The sequence below is a fragment of the Muntiacus reevesi genome, chromosome 19 (assembly GCF_963930625.1).
Source record: "Muntiacus reevesi chromosome 19, mMunRee1.1, whole genome shotgun sequence".
Taxonomy (NCBI): Eukaryota; Metazoa; Chordata; class Mammalia; order Artiodactyla; family Cervidae; genus Muntiacus; species Muntiacus reevesi.
In genome coordinates this window covers 38490996-38509847 of record NC_089267.1, presented here as the reverse complement: position 1 = coordinate 38509847, position 18852 = coordinate 38490996, and the positions used below count along the sequence as shown (strand labels likewise).

General features: G+C 41.9%; 1 protein-coding gene across 1 annotated transcript in view; it reads left to right on the top strand.

Annotated features, from left to right (window-relative positions):
* Window positions 1-286: 286 nt before the first annotated feature.
* Window positions 287-18852, top strand: part of LOC136150869 (coiled-coil domain-containing protein 162-like) — a 37480-nt gene continuing 18914 nt past the window's right edge. The window contains exons 1-4 of the mRNA XM_065911685.1: window positions 287-308; window positions 1231-1369; window positions 2519-2639; window positions 15030-15139. Coding sequence (XP_065767757.1) covers window positions 295-308; window positions 1231-1369; window positions 2519-2639; window positions 15030-15139 — 384 coding nt within the window. The 5' untranslated portion in view covers window positions 287-294. The remainder of the gene's footprint in view (window positions 309-1230; window positions 1370-2518; window positions 2640-15029; window positions 15140-18852) is intronic.

The window sequence follows — 18852 nt, the reverse complement described above, 5'->3', positions numbered from 1 at the left end:
CATGAGCTGCATGTAGAAGGTGATCTTGTAGTGGTCTATGGTGAATGAGGAAGAATTTCTGTAATGCTTTCAGCCAGATTTGTCCAGAGTGCCAGGACTCAGACGTCCGTTCCAAAGCAGCCCAAAGACCTCCAGGCTGCTGGGGGGCCCGTGTGATGCCGTGATGTCCCTAGCTCTGCTGAGATCATTTCTGGTGCTGTGGAAGCAACTGGAAGTGCTAAAGGAGCACTGGGGCCGACTCAAGCTCCAAGTCCAGGAGCTTGAGTCAACTCTCCCTGTCTCCACAAACAGTTCATGGAGCTCTACGGGTGAGTGTGGCTCGGGGGGAAGTTCATGTGGAGGAGTGGAACCTGGGGTCTGGCAGATTCCTGCCCTTGCTCTGAGGGTGACATTTGGTCCTTGAATCTGGTCTGCCTAGCCCCACTGATCGCCAAGGAAATTAGGCAGTGTGTCTCTACCAACAGTGCTTTCCAGGAAAAGCTAAGTTCTGTAGGCTGCAGGCATCACACTGGATTCCACTGAGCAACACTGAATGTCTCTTACCCAGAGTTCTGGCCCTGGAAACGGGTGCTCCTGAAGTGTCCCTTCGGTACTGACTAAGTGTTTTAGCTTGTAGGATCCCAGTGAGTATTGAGTAGGGAGTGCTGCTGCTGTGACCTGCTGCCCGCTCTGCCACGTTGGACTTAGGTCTAACGAGTCTCTGAGAGCTTCAGCATCACAGTCGGGGTACAGTATGGTGCAGCATGAGGTGTTCAGTCTGTGGTCCATGTTGTTTTTTCAGCTTCAAGAGCTGGTTGGGATGCCTTAGCTGGCAGGAAAGACAGGTGGCTTCTGCCACATGTCTGTTACTGAACAAGCATTTACTAAGCACCCACCCACCACACTGGACCTCACTGAGGACCCTAAGGCCCACTTTGGTGGCCTAATCCAAATTGTCTATCTTATGAGTTATAATAGTCAGCTTTCCTGGTAAATAGAGAATGAGAAGACATGTCAATATTTTGAAGAACAAAGAAATTAAATGTGCCAATGAGAAAAGGCATTGGTATTTAATATTGACTAAGGGAGTGGCAACTATGGTGTATTTAGATGTTGCTGTGAGTATCTATGACAAGTTGGCAGGTTTATGCATGATGACAGGAAACAGAACATGAATGAAAAGAATTGTCAGAAAATCTAAAAGAGAAAAAAAATGTTTGTTTGCTAATTTCTGTTGTTCTTCTTTAATAGAACTGATATTCTCTACCCCAGCATGAAAGCTATAGCTAAGCGGATGGGGAAAGAAGATGAATTTGAAGAAAGTTTAATAACTAGTCAGTCTATTCTTCCCCCCAAAGGAGCTTCAGAAATTGAAATAAAAACTCAACAGGTATGTAGAAGCTATTTTGAACTTGGCTTGAAAATCTGCTTTATGGCATTAACGTGTAAAACTATGGCTATACCCAAGTGGTGTTTTTCTTCTAGAAGTTAAGTGTAAATTGAGGGTTTGTAAATTGTTGAACAGACTCTAAGGCTGCTTAAGTGTTTAAAGGTATGTGGGGCTTTGATTAAGCAAATAGTTAACTTTAATGTCTTAGTTCTGTAATTCTAGGTTTTCATATTCTTATTTTCCTCAAATTAAAGTGCACCACCACAAAAAAAGACAACAGAAAGCATAACCACTAGCATCTTAAATATAAAGTTCAGGACAAAAGTATCCTCTCACCCCAACACACGCTCACAGAAATTGAATGTTTAAAATAGGTTCCACGATTGTTTTTCTGAGAATAAGACAACACAATTTATGTTCTAGTCTATTTGGCGTGTGTTGATGGTGTGTGGAGGGGTTGTTTTTCCAAGTGCTTGTTCCCTTTGGTCCTGGGACACAGGCTGTCCCTGGCTGTGCTTATTGTAACAGGGAACAAAGACTCTAGTTACATGGGTGTAAGTACAGAGATGCATGTCCGCTCAGCATCCAGGAGAACTCAGCACCGCCCCTTCTCCACATACACTCCAGTCCCATGACCATTGCTTACCCTTTTGAACTCTGCTTCCTCTCTAGCACCAGAGAGAAACATGGGCTTTGCAAGCATAAAGGGTAGAGTAAGGGCTCATGGGTATTAGATCTGAGTCTTCTCTTGGTTGTGTATGGATTAATTTCTTGTGAAATCATCCTTGGTATCTAAATTGAGTTTCAGACCCTCTCGCTTTTTATAAAACAGGTCATGAAATTCCTGGCCATATTTAGAGACTCCAAAATATAAGAGGTCACTTCAGACACTGAGCACTTTGCAATTTAGCAGAACCTGGTTAAAAAGGGTTGTATTTTATCAATTGAGATATGAGCCAGGAAGAAGAGATATTTGTCTCCAAAAAGATGCCTCTACCCCACTTGGGAACCTCAAAAAAAGAATCCTTTCTTCTTCCTCAGTAGAGAGTAGCTAAAGGACAGGACCCAGCCCAAGGTCCTTATGTAAGAATTTAGGAGCCTGGAGTATAAGCTAAGAGTGAAGAGTGACTCTCAAACTGCTTACTCTAGCTTCAGAAACTTCTGGAAAATCTTGAAATTCATATGATCCAGGAGGTATTAAGGAAAGTTAACAAAGAGATAACACTGGTTGTATCAGAAAAGTCCAAGGAGCAGCATACTCTCCCTACAGGTAAAGTATGTTTATTACTTTAGAAAATAACATTTTAATTATTTTTCCTAATGATAAAAGCAATCCACATATCTATCCATATTCATGGAAAAATGAAAGCACTGCAATGCCCAGAAATAGTATCCAAAAGTTATTTATTTATATTATTTTTGGCTTCCCTGGGTCTTCATCGCTGCAAGAGCTCTAGTGGCTTCGGCTTGTGGGCTCCAGAGTGAGAGCTCAGTGGCTGTGGTTCACAGGCTCAGTTGCTCCACAGTATGTGGGGTCGTCTTGGACGAGGGATCAAACCCGTGTCTCCCGCACTGGCAGGTGGATTCTTCACCACTGGGCCACCAGGGGAGTTCAAATAAGTACTTTTAAAAAATTTTTATTGAAGTATAGTTTATTTACAATGTTGTATCAGTATCTGGTGATTCAGTTATGTATCTTCTTTATCGGATTGTTTTCCATTGTATTTTGTTACTAACTATTGAATATAGTTACCTGTGCTCAGAAAGGAGTACTTTTCATGTTTTGAAGAATATGTATTCTTCACTTAGAGGGCTTTTAAATAGAGAACATCTGTAAACTTCAGTCTCTTCTGATTAACTCCTAACTGAAATAAATAATAAAGTTGAAATGGAGGAAATACATGAAGCTTTTTCTTATATATATATGTATATATATATATACACATCTGTCTTAGAAATACACGAACTTGGGGCGGGAAGGCAATCAAAGTTGTTTCCTTTCATCTGAGGTCCAAAGTCAGGAGGACTTCGTGGGCAAGGGACCCATGCACTCTCACAGGACTCCCACAGGGCCACATGGGGTTTAACGCTCTACTGCTGCCATCTTGACACTGTTTATTTTAACCTAGAATTTGTATTCTGTCAGTGGTGTCCAGTGAACCAATGGAGTAAGCACCAAAGGCTTGGTTGCCTGGGCTCACAGTCCCACCTCCTGCTGCCTCCCCACCTTGCCAGGAGTTCTCTCTGCCCAATCCTCTGCTCCCTGCCACCCCAGGCATCACTAACCTCCCCCTCACCATCCCCATTCAGTTGTTGCCGCTCCCCACACCAGTGGGGGCCTGAGCTTGGTGAGGGCATGTGTGGGGCATGTGTACCTGGCAGCATCTCAGGGACTCCAGACTGACAACACTGTGGTATGTTTGATGGGCAACGTAGTGAAAGTGAGCTTGCTGCCCAACCCTGTGTACCTAGACTATCCCAGGGCAGAGGATGCAGTACTCTTGGGGTTGCCCATCCGTGGTGGATAGGAGCAATGAGCTGGTGGGAAGAGGAGACACCTGGCTCAACTTCTTTGCCCCTGGCTAGGGCATGAAGCCTCAGTCCAGTAGCTGGTAGACCATGTGTATTCATGCCCCCCATCACAGGGTAGCTGGTAGACCATGTGTATTCATGCCCCCCATCACAGGGTAGGGGCCCTGATGGTTATGAAGGTTGCACTTGCCCTGCCAGCATCCCCAAGCCTGGGAGTTCAACATTAAAACAAAACACCCTGACAGGTCAAAAGAGAGACCACAGAGGAAAGAAAAACATTTTATATATTTTTTTTTGTTAATTGTTTGTTTATTGAGAGACTATTTCTCACCCCAGATAGTCATAGTTTCATAGTTCAGGAACACAGGAAAGTGACAAACTTCCATGGAACTCAACCCAAGAAATTCTTTATATTCCAAATCACTTTGCACTCTGAAAAATACCAGCCTTCCTCATCTCCTCAAAATCTTTCATGGAATCATAATTTCTGTAGAAATCTGCATATGCCTTCTTTCTTCGTTCAGCCACAGCAAACTTATAGAAAGTTGCAAACCCCAGGGAGACCATGAATGCTCCAACAATATGAAATCGCAGACGTGTGGCCAGGAGGCCACGCATCTGAGGTTTTGCCAAAGCAGTGGACATGGTAGTTCTTCTCGGCGGCTCAACCGCAACGTCCTTCCAGGCTGATGGAGAAATGGACCTATATTTTAGTACCTTTAATGGTACCTTTTCCCTGTGTTTTGAACAAGCCTGAATTTGTATTTTTCATGGGGCACCATAGATTGTGTGACTGGTCTTCTCTGAACTGCAGTGTTTGTTCCTAACTCCTACTAATTCTGTAGGAAAATCCCCTATCTTTGAGCTAAGGAGAATTTTCTGACTGACGAAACTAATTAGGGTTTCCTTTTGAGACAAGGTCCACAGACATTGTAATGTTAATTAATAACCTCTGTCCTCACTAAGACCCTGTGGTTTTATCAGTGCTTCGAGTAACTGAATTCTGCAAAGCAGGACTTTGGGGAAAGGCTGTGTGGCAAGAGGGGAAGCCCCGCCAACTGAGTGTCTCTGAATGTCACCAGAGAGCCAAGTGTGATTGAGCTCCAGTTACAGAGCATTTAACAAGACACAAAGCCTCTGGTGTTTATGCTGTGTTTGCTGCATCTAGGTAGCTTCCTTCTGAGTCCTTGGAGAAAATCCACAAGCATACAGCAGGTGCAACCATCTGCATGATTCAGGGCCGTGGTTCGTACGAGATGGCCAGGCGGGGGCCCAGGGGAGGAAGTGCCTTTGCTTTGCGGCTGTGCTCTGTGCTGCTTTGTGCAGGGTGCTCATCAGCTGTGCTTGTCAAGGGCCTTCAGTAAGGAGCTGGTGGGGGTCAGGCAAAGGGGAGGGGTTGAGTTATTTTTAATGGTGGTAAGGTTGATATTACCAAGCCTTACTCTGGCTAGAATATACTGGCCAATTCTGAAGTTTTGTTCAGATTCTGTACTCATAAGATTTTTAAAATAAACAGCAGTAGTGAGAGTGTTTTGTTATTGCTGGTTTTGTTTGGGGTCTGTTCAGCATGCTTTGGTGCAGAGGCCTGGGTCTCCTCCTCTGCTGAGTGTCCCCCAGTACAAGTGATGGAGTCCCCACTGTGTGCCAGGGGTGCTTTTGTATTCTTCGACTTTGTCTTCCTGAGACCACTGTGGGCTAGGTCTCACAGAGTAAGAAGATGGTAAAACCTTGGAAATCTCACTCACCTTTTGCTCATCTCACCAGTAGGAAGCAGCCAGAGTGAATCGGGGCTTCCAACAGGTCCTGCTTTTTCATGCAGTGGTCACGCTTTGTTGTCAAGGCTAGCTTGGGGCTAGGGGTTTCTCCAGAGGGAGCTGGAAATGGAGAGTATTGAGAACAGGGGATATCACAGGCTTGAATATTTCTCCTGTTTACTTCCCTCCTCTCCACCTTGTCGTGGAGCTTAATCTTTTTATAAGCTTCTGAATGAGCTTCCAGTTTGTCTGAGAGCATCTGAAAATGTCACACCCACACCTAGTTCTTGGTAGTTTGTGTTCCCCCTGAGAGCAATCAAAAGCAGCCCCAGACATCCTCACTCAGCCTCAGGCCTTGCTTAACAGAGAGATAGGCTCCACTGATTCAAAGAGGCTCTGCATTCCCCATCTTTGACATTTTGGCATTGAAGTAACTTTTAATTGACTTTCTCAATTTCTCTGAGCAGTTATAAGACCAGCAGTCTCCAGAGTAGAGACATATAGCCCAGGGACGGGGGAAGAAAATACTAAAGTTTCTAAATGGATTAAGTCCGTACATAAGAAATCCATGTTACACTCTTTAGTAAGGTATCCTAACGTGACCATGGGGAGGCAGTCCACAAGAGAATAATAAGAAATAATAGAGTTGACAATTTTAATCCTAGTTCATGCTTATCTTCAGTCATGTTATGAGGTTTAAAAAGATAAACTAATCACATCTAAGGAGTCAGACAAAAATTTTTTTTAAGTCAAAGAAACTATTGGGAATGTGGATTGAGATTCACTCTCATTGTTGGTGAATCTCACCCTATGTGCAGCATGTTTTGCAATATTAGCCAGTGATAGTACTGGATGTAGTTATGAATACATAAACAGACATGTTAAAGGTGAATCAACAAAAGTGCTTTTCTTGAAAGAAGCACAATCAAAACATCTGGGAGAACATGGGCTGAGTCAGCATTTCCCCAGCAGTGTGCCCTAGAATACTAACTCCTCAACATGTTAATGCAGTAGTTTTCCCAACCACAGACTCATGGATTACCTGAATCTTTCCATTTTTTTGGTAATACAAGCCAGCAAGGTGCTCACTAATTACAGCCTTTGGGTTGCATATGTTTACATCACTGATCATTGTTTGCTCCAAACCTGTTTGTGCCAGTTTTACTTGTCATTGTGTTTGAGTAATTTACTTACTATGTAAACTAATGAAATAGTACAAAAAGAAAGATCTGTTCTATAAAAACTAAATTGAAATAAATTGTGGTACATCCAGTCAATGCAATACTACCGAACAGTAAAAAGAAATGAGTTATCAAATCATGAAAAGGCATGAAGGAAACTTAAATGCATATTATTAAGTGAAAGAAGTCAACTTGAAAAGACTACATATAGTGTGATTCCGACTATGTGACATTCAAGAAGAGACAAAATCATGGAGCCAGGAAAAAGTTCAGTGATCGATAGCAGTTGAGAGAGGAGAGAAGAAGGAGTAAACAGAACACAGAGGATTTTTAGGGCCATGAAACTATTCTGTATGATATTATAATAGTGGATACATGCTACTATACATTTGTCAAATCCATAGTTTCACAGGAGTGAATCATAATGTACACTATGGACTTTGGATGACAATGATGTATCAATGTAGGTTCATCAGTTGTAGCAACTGTAGCCCCTGGTGTGGGATGTTGATACTCAGGGAGGCTGTGTGTTTTGAGTGAGGGTGCTGAACTGTCCAATTATTCTGTCAACCTAAAACTTCTTTAAAAAAACAAAGAATGAGGCATTTGAGTTGTTTCATGGTCTTTAAGATTTATCTCCATAAAAAGCAACCAACACACACACACAATTGTAGACCACACACCTTGTATTATGATTTATGGTACAGAATTCCAATGAGTGGGTGCATACAAAGAAAAAGTCTAGAGTCCATGTTAGAAGATTGACAAATGTTTGTATATTTGTGAATTTTTAATTTAAAAATTTTTAGATAGTGCATGTCATTTTTAAAGCTCTCTCTGGTTTAACAGACTTTTTATGATTGACCAACCAACTCTTACTCTTGATTGCCTTGGACAGGAGGATTTCTACTTGCAGGGGCTAGGGAAGAAGGTAAGGGTTTTATTAGTTTTTTTAAAGTGTTTGGGAAACTGAGAGTAAATAATGTTAGAAAGGTTCCCTTACTCCAGACCTTCTCAGAGCCTTTACTGTCCTACTGTGTATTGTGAATCTCCAGAGAGAGCACAAAATGTTCTTTGAATTTATACGACCACAGAACCTTGGGACTATCTTTCATCAACTCAAAGAACTAGTGTTCTGGGCAGCATTTTGAGAAGCAAAGCAGTACAGAATCCATACATATGCTTGAGGCAATAAGGCTTTCAACCTACCCACTCCCCCCCCCCACCACCACCCTGCTGGTCAAGAAAATAACCGTGATTGTTGGCAGATGTGTGCCTTCAGTTCTGCCTTGGCTTGAGGACACAGGGGCTGCTCAGGCACAGTGAGTTTGTGGTTATGTTAGAGAAGTGCTGTGCTGTGTCCTTAGTCATGTCCGACTCTTTGTGACCCCATGGACTGTAGCCCATCAGGCTCTTCTGTGTATGGGATTCTCCAGGCGAGAATACTGGAGTGGGTTGCCATTTCCTTCTCCAGGGGTTAGAGAAGTGAAGTGCTGCCAAATCAAGATGCCCTTCCTAGAGGAAGGGGACTGGATGGGGGGTGGGGCAGGTGGGGTGTTCAGAGAAGAGAGGGGAAGTGGTTTGGCCACCAGGAAGTCGAAGTTTCCTTCAGTTAAATGACCTGGGAACAGAGTAAAAGGGAAGAAAAAGCCCTGATTGAACCCCCAGTATGCTATCTCCCTCCCACCTCCACATTTCTTCTTAGAGAAGCCATGGCCACACACACACACACCAAAAATAAAACACATGTGGAGACCACGAACACCACCTGGCCAGGAAGTGCTTCTCTTGGATGAATTCTACTCACCCTGACTTCCCCTGACTCCTGCACACAGATGCAGACGCATGTCTGACTTGAACTCAGGAAGAAGAAGCATGCTGTGAAGATTTCCCAGTTCAGTTCAGTTCAGTCGCTCAGTCATGTCCGACTCTTTGTGACCCCATGAATCGCAGCATGTCAGGCCTCCATGTCTATCACCAACTCCTTGAGTCTACTCAAACTCATGTCCATCAGGTCGGTGATGCCATCCAGCCATCTCATTCTCTGTCGTCCTCTTCTCCTCCCGCCCCCAATCCCTCGCAGCATCAGGGTCTTTTCCAATGAGTCAACTCTTCGCATGAGGTGGCCAAAGTTCTGGAGTTTCAGCTTCAGCATCAGTCCTTCCAATGAACACCCAGGACTGATTTCCTTTAGGATGGACTGGTTGGATCTCCTTGCAGTCCAAGGGACTCTCGAGTCTTCTCCAACACCACAGTTCAAAATCATCAACACTTTGGCACTCAGTTTTCTTTATAGTCCAACTCTCACATTCATACATGACCACTGGAAAAACCATAGCCTTGACTAGATGGACCTTTGTTGGCAAAGTAATATCTCTGCTTTTTAATATGCTATCTAGATTGGTCATAACTTTCCTTCCAAGGAGTAAGCGTCTTTTAATTTCATGGCTGCAATCACCATCTGCAGTGATTTTGGAAGCCAAAAAAATAAAGTCTGACACTGTTTCCACTGTTTCCCCATCTATTTCCCATGAAGTGATGGGACCAGATGAAACCCAACCCTTTAGTAAATAGAATATTTCCCCCTCAGCTAAGTCCAAAGCTAAATCCCAAACCAGCTGTGTAGGCATTTGGCAGGGGAAGGTCTCCAAACTGGAAGTGTGTAGCCCCTCGCCAGGCTTATCTGTGAGCCAGTGACCTGCCAGGAGAGTACCCTAGAAGAACCCTATACACATTTCCTTATCTGAGAATTTCTGAAGCATGCATGAGGTCTGTCCTATCAAAGTTTAGATTTGTGAAAGTCTTAAACTTCTTAGAAGCATGAACTTGTACTCACAGCATTAATTCTTTTGGATTTCCTACTTCAACTATATTAGAAGAGTGGCGATAAGTCTATTTACTTTCATTATCCTAAAGAAAAAAACAAAATCAGATTTATTTGTTTATGATGGAAAGTAGCCAATTGTAGAAGAAATGTGGAATGCCATTTTGAAAACCAGGACCCCCAGTAAATAACAGTAAATATAAATACCAGAGGCTCCAGTTCTGTCATAACACATTTCTGGGAGGATTTTGCTGGATGCTTTCTCTTGTGTGTACTGAGTCTCCTGTCAGAAAAATGGAAGTATGAGTAGGAAATCCCATCTAAAATTAGAAACAGCCGGAGGCAGGGAGAGGCCCTGTGGGTGCACTTGCTGAGGGCCAGTCCCACCCCCAACAGAAATGGGAGCGGAGGAACTGTGCTGGGCTCCTACTTCTGACGCCATAGGTCTCTCTTAGTTTCAAGACTCCCTTGGAGTGGGAAGAGGAAAGAATAGGTGAGGGAGGTTAAGAGGTGCAAGCTTCCAGTTGCAAAATAAGTGAGTGACAGGGATGAAATATACAGCATAGGGAAGATAGTTCATAATATTGTAATAAGTGTGTATGGTGACAGACAATAACTAGACTTATGGTGGTGATCATTTTGTGATCTATAGAAATATTGAATCACTATTTGAATGTGGAACTAACACAATGTTGTAGGTCAATTATACCTTAATATATTTTTTTAAAAAATGACTCTCCTGGCACCATGCAGAAGGAAATAGGCCCCACCCAGCATAATTACCACGCACAGGTATTTTTGCTCTCCCACATGGAAGTTAGAGTGTTGACATACTTCATTGTTGCAGCACTGTCATATATTTAACTTGATTTTATTTTTTTTTAACAGATAATGCATTCACCTGGTTCAAAACTCAAAATGACACAAAACATATATTTAGAAGGTTCATTGCCACCCCTATGCAATCATCTTTTTCAGTTTTTAATGTATCCTTTCAGTGCTTTTTATACAGGTACTAATTCATCCTTTTATTCAATACCTATTTCCTAAGCATATGATATTTTCTAGGCTATATATTCTAAGCACTGTTTTGGGCATATAGTAGTCCCCACTTTTCTGTGGAGAGCATGTTCGAACACCTCTAGAGGATGCCTGAAACTGGGGATAGTTCCAAACCCTACACACACACACACACACACACACACACACACACACACACACTACCAAACCCTACACACACACACACACGTATATACACTCAGTTGCTTCAGTCATGCCCGACTCTCTGTGACCTCATGGACTGTAGCCCACCAGGCTCCTCTGTCCATAGGATTCTCCAGGCAAGAATACAGGAGTGGGTTGCCATTGCCTGCTCCAATACATTGTATACTATAGTAAACATAGTGTATGTTTTTTCTATACATACATACCTATGATAAAGTTCAATTTATAAGTTAAGCACAGTAAGAAATTAACAATAAAGTGAAGTGAAAGTCACTCAGTCATATCCAACTCTGCGACCCCATGAACTGTAGCCTGCCAGGTTCCTCTGTCCATGGAATTCTCTGGGCAAGAATACTGGAGTGGGTTGCCATTCCCTCCTCCAGGGGATCTTCCCAACCCAGGGATTGAACACAGGTCTCCCGCATTGCAGCGGATTCTTTACCATCTGAGCCCATGGTTGCCATTGCCTGCTCCAATATATATACATATTTGTACTACAGTAAATATAGTGTCTTTACTATATATATATATATGTATAGTATACTATGTTTTTTCTATACATACATACCTGTGATAAAGTTTAATCTGTAAGTTTAGCGCAGTAAGAAATTAACAATAATAATAAAATTGAAAAATTACAATATATTATAATAAAAGTTATGTGAATGTAGTCTCTCCCAAAATAGTGTACTGTTCTTACCCTTCTTTGTGTAATGGTATGAGATGATGAAATGCCTATGTGACGAGAGAAAGTGACGTCGGCATTGTGATTTAGCACTCTTCAGGCTTCCATTGAGCTTCGATGATAGGTCAGAAGGGGGATCATCTGCTTTGGGTGATCCTGGATCATACAGCCGTTGTGATGTCCATGCTTTGATGCCAGGAGAAGACTATGTTAGTGGTTAGGGATCCCAGGTGGGGTGGAACATAGCTGAATGGCACAAGATTTCATTGTGATATTCAAAACAGTGCTCAATTTAAAATATATGAATTGTTTATTTCTGCAATTTTCCATCTAGTATTTGCAGACTGCAGTTGACCACAGGCAACTAAAACTGCAGAAAGCAAAACCATGAATAAGGGAGGACTGTTGTACATCCTAACTGTCATGGAGAAAAAATCCTTATTCTCATGGAATTTATCATCTTGTAGGGGGTAGACAGAAAATAATCAAGGCACATAAGAAATAAGAAAATAGTGGAGTGAGGAGGATGGTGGTGTGATGGTTTGAAGGGACACATTGTCATTTTAAATAGGGAGGTCAGGATAGACTTTACTGAGAGTGACTTTTTTTTTTTTTTAATATTTTATTAGTTGGAGGCCAATCACTTCACAACATTTCAGTTGGTTTTGTCATACATTGACATGAATCAGCCATAGAGTTACACGTATTCCCCATCCCGATCCCCCCTCCCACCTCCCTCTCCACCTGACTCCTCAGGGTCCTCCCAGTGCACCAGGCCCGAGCACTTGACTCATGCATCCCACCTGAGCTGGTGGTATGTTTCACCATAGATAATATACATGCTGTTCTTTCAAAACATCCCACCCTCACCTTCTCCCCCAGAGTTCAAAAGTCTGTTCTGTACTTCTGTGTCTCTTTTTCTGTTTTGCATATAGGGTTATCGCTACCATCTATCTAAATTCCATATATATGTGTTAGTATACTGTAATGTTCATATACACCATGGAATATTACTCAGCCATTAAAAACAATTCATTTGAATCAGTTCTAATGAGATGGATGAAACTGGAGCCCATTATACAGAGTGAAGTAAGCCAGAAAGATAGAGAGTGACATTTTGAGTGAAATTGAAGCAGGTGAAGGAGTTAGCTATGAGGGTTTCTGGAGGCAGAGCATTCCAGACAGAAAGACAACCCATACAAAGCCCTGAAGCAGAGCATACCTGTCATGTTTACGGAATAGCAAAGACCCGAGTGTAGCTGCAGTGGAGAGAGTGAAGGGGAGCAGTAGGTGTCAGAGAGGAAACACGAAAGGGCAATATCATGTAGGATCTCATGAGGACTTCAGTGTTTACTCTGAATGTGATGGGGAACCTGTCCCAGATTTTGAGTGGCATGATCTGACATTTTTTAATAGAATTTCTCTGGCTGCTATGTTGGAAAGAAAAGGCGGAAGAAGGGAGAGGTTAGTTTTGAGGCTATTGCATTAATCCAAGCAAGAGAAGATGGTGAATCAAACAAAGTTAGGAGCAGTGGAAGTATTAAGTGGTAAAGAGTCTGGGCATATTTTTGAAGTAGTCATTGATGGATTGGGTATAGAGTTTGAAGAAAAGAGAAGAGTCCATGGTGACTCCAAGATTTTTGACCTGAGCATTTGGGAAAACTGAATGGCCATCTGCTGAGATGGCAAGTTAGGGAGGGAAGATCAGAAGTTTAATTATGCACAAGTGAAGTTTGAAATACCTTTCAGACATGCAAGAAGAGATGCCAAGTGGGCATTTGATCTAAATTTGAGAGTTGTCAGCATATAGATGGTATTTAGCCATGATACTAGATGAGATAGTCAAGGAGGTGAATATAGATAGAAAAAAATAAAGCCTAACCAAGGGCTGAGTCCTAGGACACTCTAATGTTAAGAGCTGGATGGGGCTGGGGGGGGGGAGGGGTGGGTAGAAGGAAAATCAGAAAAAGGAGCCTACAAGGAACAGTGAGGTAGAGGAAAAGTAGGACAGAATGGTCCCCCAACGTTTGGTGGTGAAAATTTCTCAAGCAAGAGGAAGTGGCAAATTGTGTGAAATGTTACTGAAAGTCAAGTGAAAGCACTGGCTTTAGCCATGTTGAGGTCACTGCTGTTTATGACAGAATCACTTTCAGTGGAATGGTGAAGGTAACAGCTGGGTGAGCGGGTCTAAGAAGGATTTTGAAAGAAGTCACAGACAATAAGTGTAGACATCTCTTTTGGAGAGTTTTGCTGAAAAAGGAGTAAAGTAATGAAGCAAAGGCTGACATGGGAAACAGGGTCAAATGGAAGATTTTTATGAGGTTGAAGAAATAATGTGTGCTATTGTGAAGGATCCAGGGAAACAGGAGATATGATGATATCAGAGAAAGCCAAATTTCTGGAGCAATGCCCTTGAATAGGCTTGAGGGCATGGCCTCTCCCTTTATTGTATTTACTGTATCTTTCTTATAAAAGATAGGATTTTATATCCACTGTTCTATACCTTGCATTTTCCACTTAACAATCTATGAATATTCTTCTCACATCAGGACATGGAGAAATTCCTCTCTTTTTTTAACAGTTGCATACTATCCCACTGGAAGGATATACCATGGTTTGTGTGTTGTTTCTAAGTTTTTGATGTCCTAAACAATGCTACTCTTATTAAGTGTGTATATGCCTTATCACATCCTTCCTTTGTGGCTCAGCTGGTAAGGAATCCGCCTGCAATGCGGGAGACCTGGGTTCGATTCCTAGGTTGGGAAGATTCCCCTGAAGAAGGGAGAGGCTACCCACTCCAGTATTCTGGCCTGGAGAATTTCATGGACTATATAGTCCATGGGTCACAAAGAGTCAGACACGACAGAACGACTTTCACTTTGACTTTTTCACTTATCACATGTGTGTCAGCCTTGTTGCTGCTTCAGTACAGGAGCTAAAGTTCATATTCTGCAGCTCTCTACATTTCTAATCTGTGACTCTTTCTTCTTTCTTTTGAATTTCCTGACCTTTTAAAATTAACTCTGTATTCAACTTACTTCAATTTGTAACACTTAAATGTGCTTAAATAGATAAATATAATAGCTCTTCATTTATTTCTGATAGTTGTGTTAGGTCAAAATAATTGTTCAGTTACATGTAGGGACTTTATGAAAACAGACGTCATATAAGGTCAATAATTACATTTGATTTGGGATATTTAGTTATGGTAACAAAATATTGCCCACTGGGCTTCAGAGGTGTTTTCCAAATCTTTTCTTAGGAATCTTGTTAGAGATCGTCCTTATTCCCATGTTCTGGAGGATCCTGTATCCTCAACCACCACCTCCCCTCCTTCACCCGTTAGTTTTTGTGTATTTGGAAATGACACCTTGTGTTATGTCTTGGACAGTTGCCAACTTGTAACTATTAATAGTTGTTCAATGTTTCCTGATACTATTATTGGTATTTCTTTCCCTAGACCTTTGGAAACACCAAGTCATGGAAGAAAACTTTTCAATTATCAGGCCGCAAATAGTTGAAAATTTTGTACAGAGATTATTGGAGAACTACCAGGATGGTGGATTAGAGGTATGAAGTGAAAATTGGTCATTGTAGAGTGTCATTTGCTTTTTTAAAAAAAAAAAACCCAAATGAGAAATACTTTCTCTTCAAAACATCTCCTAATGCTTCCCTTTCTCCCCTAAAGTGAAGATATGAGGACTGAGCCTGAACTCAAAGTAGAAATCACATGTTACTATTTTAATTTTGGAAAAAGACTGATTTTTAACTAAGATGGGAGAGTAATTATAATATGCATGTTGGTTAATTTCAGATTTGGCCAATTTTTAACATAACCTTGGAGCTTATTTATGGATGAGTTATCTTTAGCAACATTTCCTGTTGTTGATTTTTTAGTATAAAAAATTTAAGAGAAAAACAAAATAGCCTATGAAAACGCTGCCTTGAAAACATTTTTAAAAGAACAATATGAAAAAGACAACAGCTCCCAAAAGGTAGCATTTTCATGTGTCCTCCACTCCATCATCTCCAGTTTTCTCTCCCAAAGGAAGCCAGTATCAATAATTTTTATGTATTTATCAGTATTTGAATTCATAACAACTGTATATAATATGTATATAACAATAATATATAGTTAATACATACAACAGTCATATATATAGTCCTTGGAGTCTTTAACTGTTTATTATTGACAGAAAGTACCTTTCTAAATCAAAAGAATCTACTGAAAGGGCAGGATAGGAATGTATATGTAGATACTTGGCCATAACAGTTTTTAGGATCTTTAACAAATTATGCCAAAGTGCAGTAAGTAGCTATGAATCTAGTTTCCTTTGAAATTCAATCATTTTTAAAGCCTGCCTTAGCAAAATGTGCTCAGTTTTTTGAAACATTCTGTCCACATTTACATTTTTCTAAGCTCTTCAAATATTCTCCGTAATTTTATAATAAGCATTTCAGTTGTTACTTGTAGAGAATTCACAAGGTTGGTTAGAGGTACACTCTTCCTCAGAATTCACATTGATTTACATGTATTTGCTTTAAGCTTTCAGTTATACCCAGTGTAATACTATGTATTCTGATGAGGGGGTAAAGTGTTTCCTCCTGGGTCCCTGCAGGTCAGTGGTTCTCAGTCAGAGATACAGAAGTGATTAAGGTGGGCCATGTGCAGAAAAATGTTTGAATCAAAAAATTTTATGACTTTCCTTAAAGGGAAGGCAGTTCTTACACATGCTTCATCATGGGAAACATTCTAATTAAGTGAAATAACCCAATCAGAGAAACGTAAATGCTGTGTGATTCCATTTATGTGAGGTATCTAATGTAGTCAGATTCAAAGAGACAGAAAGTAGAATGGTAGTTGTCAACGTAGAGTGTTTCAGTTTTGCAACATGGAAAGAGTTCTAGAGATTGATCACACAATGGTGTGAATATATTTAATGCCACTGAACTGTACACCTAAAAATGGCTAAAACGGCAAATCTCATGTATATTTTACGATGACAAAAACCAAAAAAAAGTTTATGGCTTAAGATCTGCTTGTCCTTTATCTATATACGTCACCCTAACATTGAAGACAGGATCTTCTAGGAAAGAAATATGGGTGTTAATAACATCATGCACAGCTGAAACTCAGGGTGCACTGATGAGGCTGGTATCAGCTGACGGTTGTCCATGATGTTAGGTCTCTCCAAAATCTGTGCCTGGTGGGCCTCAAGACTCTTCTGGATCATCTGTAGTGACAGGGAGTGTCTCTTTCAGTGCCCCGCCACTCCCCACCCCCCACCACGCTGTCCATTCCTGGCAGCTCCTGTTTCTGGCAGCTCTTACTGAGCTGAATTTGGCCTCCCCACCATCTCCGCCATGGATCCTAGTTCTTGTCCTTGGGACACCACAAATCATGGTTCTAACCCGTCACAACAAGCCTTTAAATATCTGAGGGCAAGTCAGTCAGAGAAGCTCAGTCGGTGCCATTGCTAGCATGTGTGAATCTTCTGTAAAATTACAAGTGGGATGGACTCCAGGAGCACACACCCAAACAGGTGTTTCTCTAGGTGGTGGGTAACAAATTGTTACTCTTCCTCTGGGCAGTGCAGCCTATACCAGGGACACAGACATGGAAATGAAGGAGGCATCATGGTCACCTGGCCTGGGTGCCCCTGTGCAGAGCAGACCACAGAAGTGTGCAAAGAAAATCCAAGCCCCGCCTTCCTTCCTTCAGACTACACCAGCCTCCTATCCTACAGTCCCTCTATAGGAGCGCCCCACCCTCCTGGTCAGGCTCCTCTAATTTATGGTTGTCTGACCAGCCTAGAGTGCCCTGGTCCTGGGCGCTGTGCTTTGGTAGCGCCCATGAGTGTGTTGGATTTTGTCATAGCTGACTCTTTCGGCTAATAGCCACCTGAAGCCCACACAAGGCCTTCAGGCATCCTGCTGCTGCCACATTATTAGTCTTGTTCTTTTCCAGCCTGGTTCACTCTTTGAACCTCTTGAAATCTTTAAAAATCTGGATTTATCATCTAGCATACTCTGTCACCCTCCTGGGTTCACATCAGCTTACCCTCAGTATCCTCATTCAAGCTTTTAATAACAATGTGTGACAGATGGGTCCCAATGCAGTGCTACCCACCCTGGGTCCCCTCCACACTGAACAGTCACTTTGGGCACAGTCTTGCACTGACCGGAAGCTCATTTGTTTGTCCTGTCACTCAGTTCATGTTCTCCATTTGTCCAAAAGGACGTCATGAGAAATCTTCTCAGATGTCCTGCTGAAACCCAGATACACTGCATCTGCCGTATTTCCTCAGGGAAAAGATTAATCTGATCTGACTATTCTTGAACCCATGTTAATATCTCATGATTTTTGCTTCCTTCTCCAAATTCTAGAACACCAGACTTTCACAATCAGTTCTAATATATTGGCCAAATTTTATACCAAACACACTGGCCTGAAGTTAGAGACTGAGCTTTTTTGGAAATCAGAACTGAGATAGTCTATTTTGTGGATTTCAGAGCCATTTTCATTCACATGCTGAAAGTCATTCCCTCATTCAGTAAGTATTTACGGATCTCTTTTTTTTTTTTTTTTCAAACACTTTATTATAGATATAAATGTAAGGAGCACAATCCTTGAAAGAACGTATAGAAAAAGTTAGGTGAACCAATGATGTCCAGAAAAGGTACTTCACATTAGGCACTTTGATAGAGGCACAAATAGGGTGCTGTGTTAGCTCAGAGAAGGGGGAACATAACCTAGCTAGGGGGAGGAGGGATGGGAAGTAGTCAGGGAAGAATTCCTGGAGGAGATATTGTTTGAGCCAAGTTATAAAGCATAAATCAGTATTGGCCAGATGAAAAAGGGCAGGGGAGGGAAGGCAGCAATCTAGGAAGGGAGTTCTAGCAGAGTTCAGAGGAGGACGTTGTAAAAATAAGTAGGGCCAGATGCTGAATGGCCTTGTGTGTAAGCCTTATGAGTTTGGATTTCATCCCAGAGTCAGTGGGAAGTCACTGAAGCATTTTGTCAGCAGAGGTAGGTTTTAGAGATATCATCAAAACGCTGTGTGTGTGCCTGATGTTAAATGGATTGCTATGAGAAGCACAGTTTGTTCCAGCAGGGTTATACTTTTGCCATAACAAGGCCTGGCACCTGCCATACTTCACCCAGGCTGGGCCTCCAGAAGAATCCATGGGACACTGTGATGCTCTTCCAGCCGGTGCTATCCGACACAGTTCAGGTTTAAGTGTTGGTGACACCTGGAGGGCACCAGGCCAGTGGTCATCAC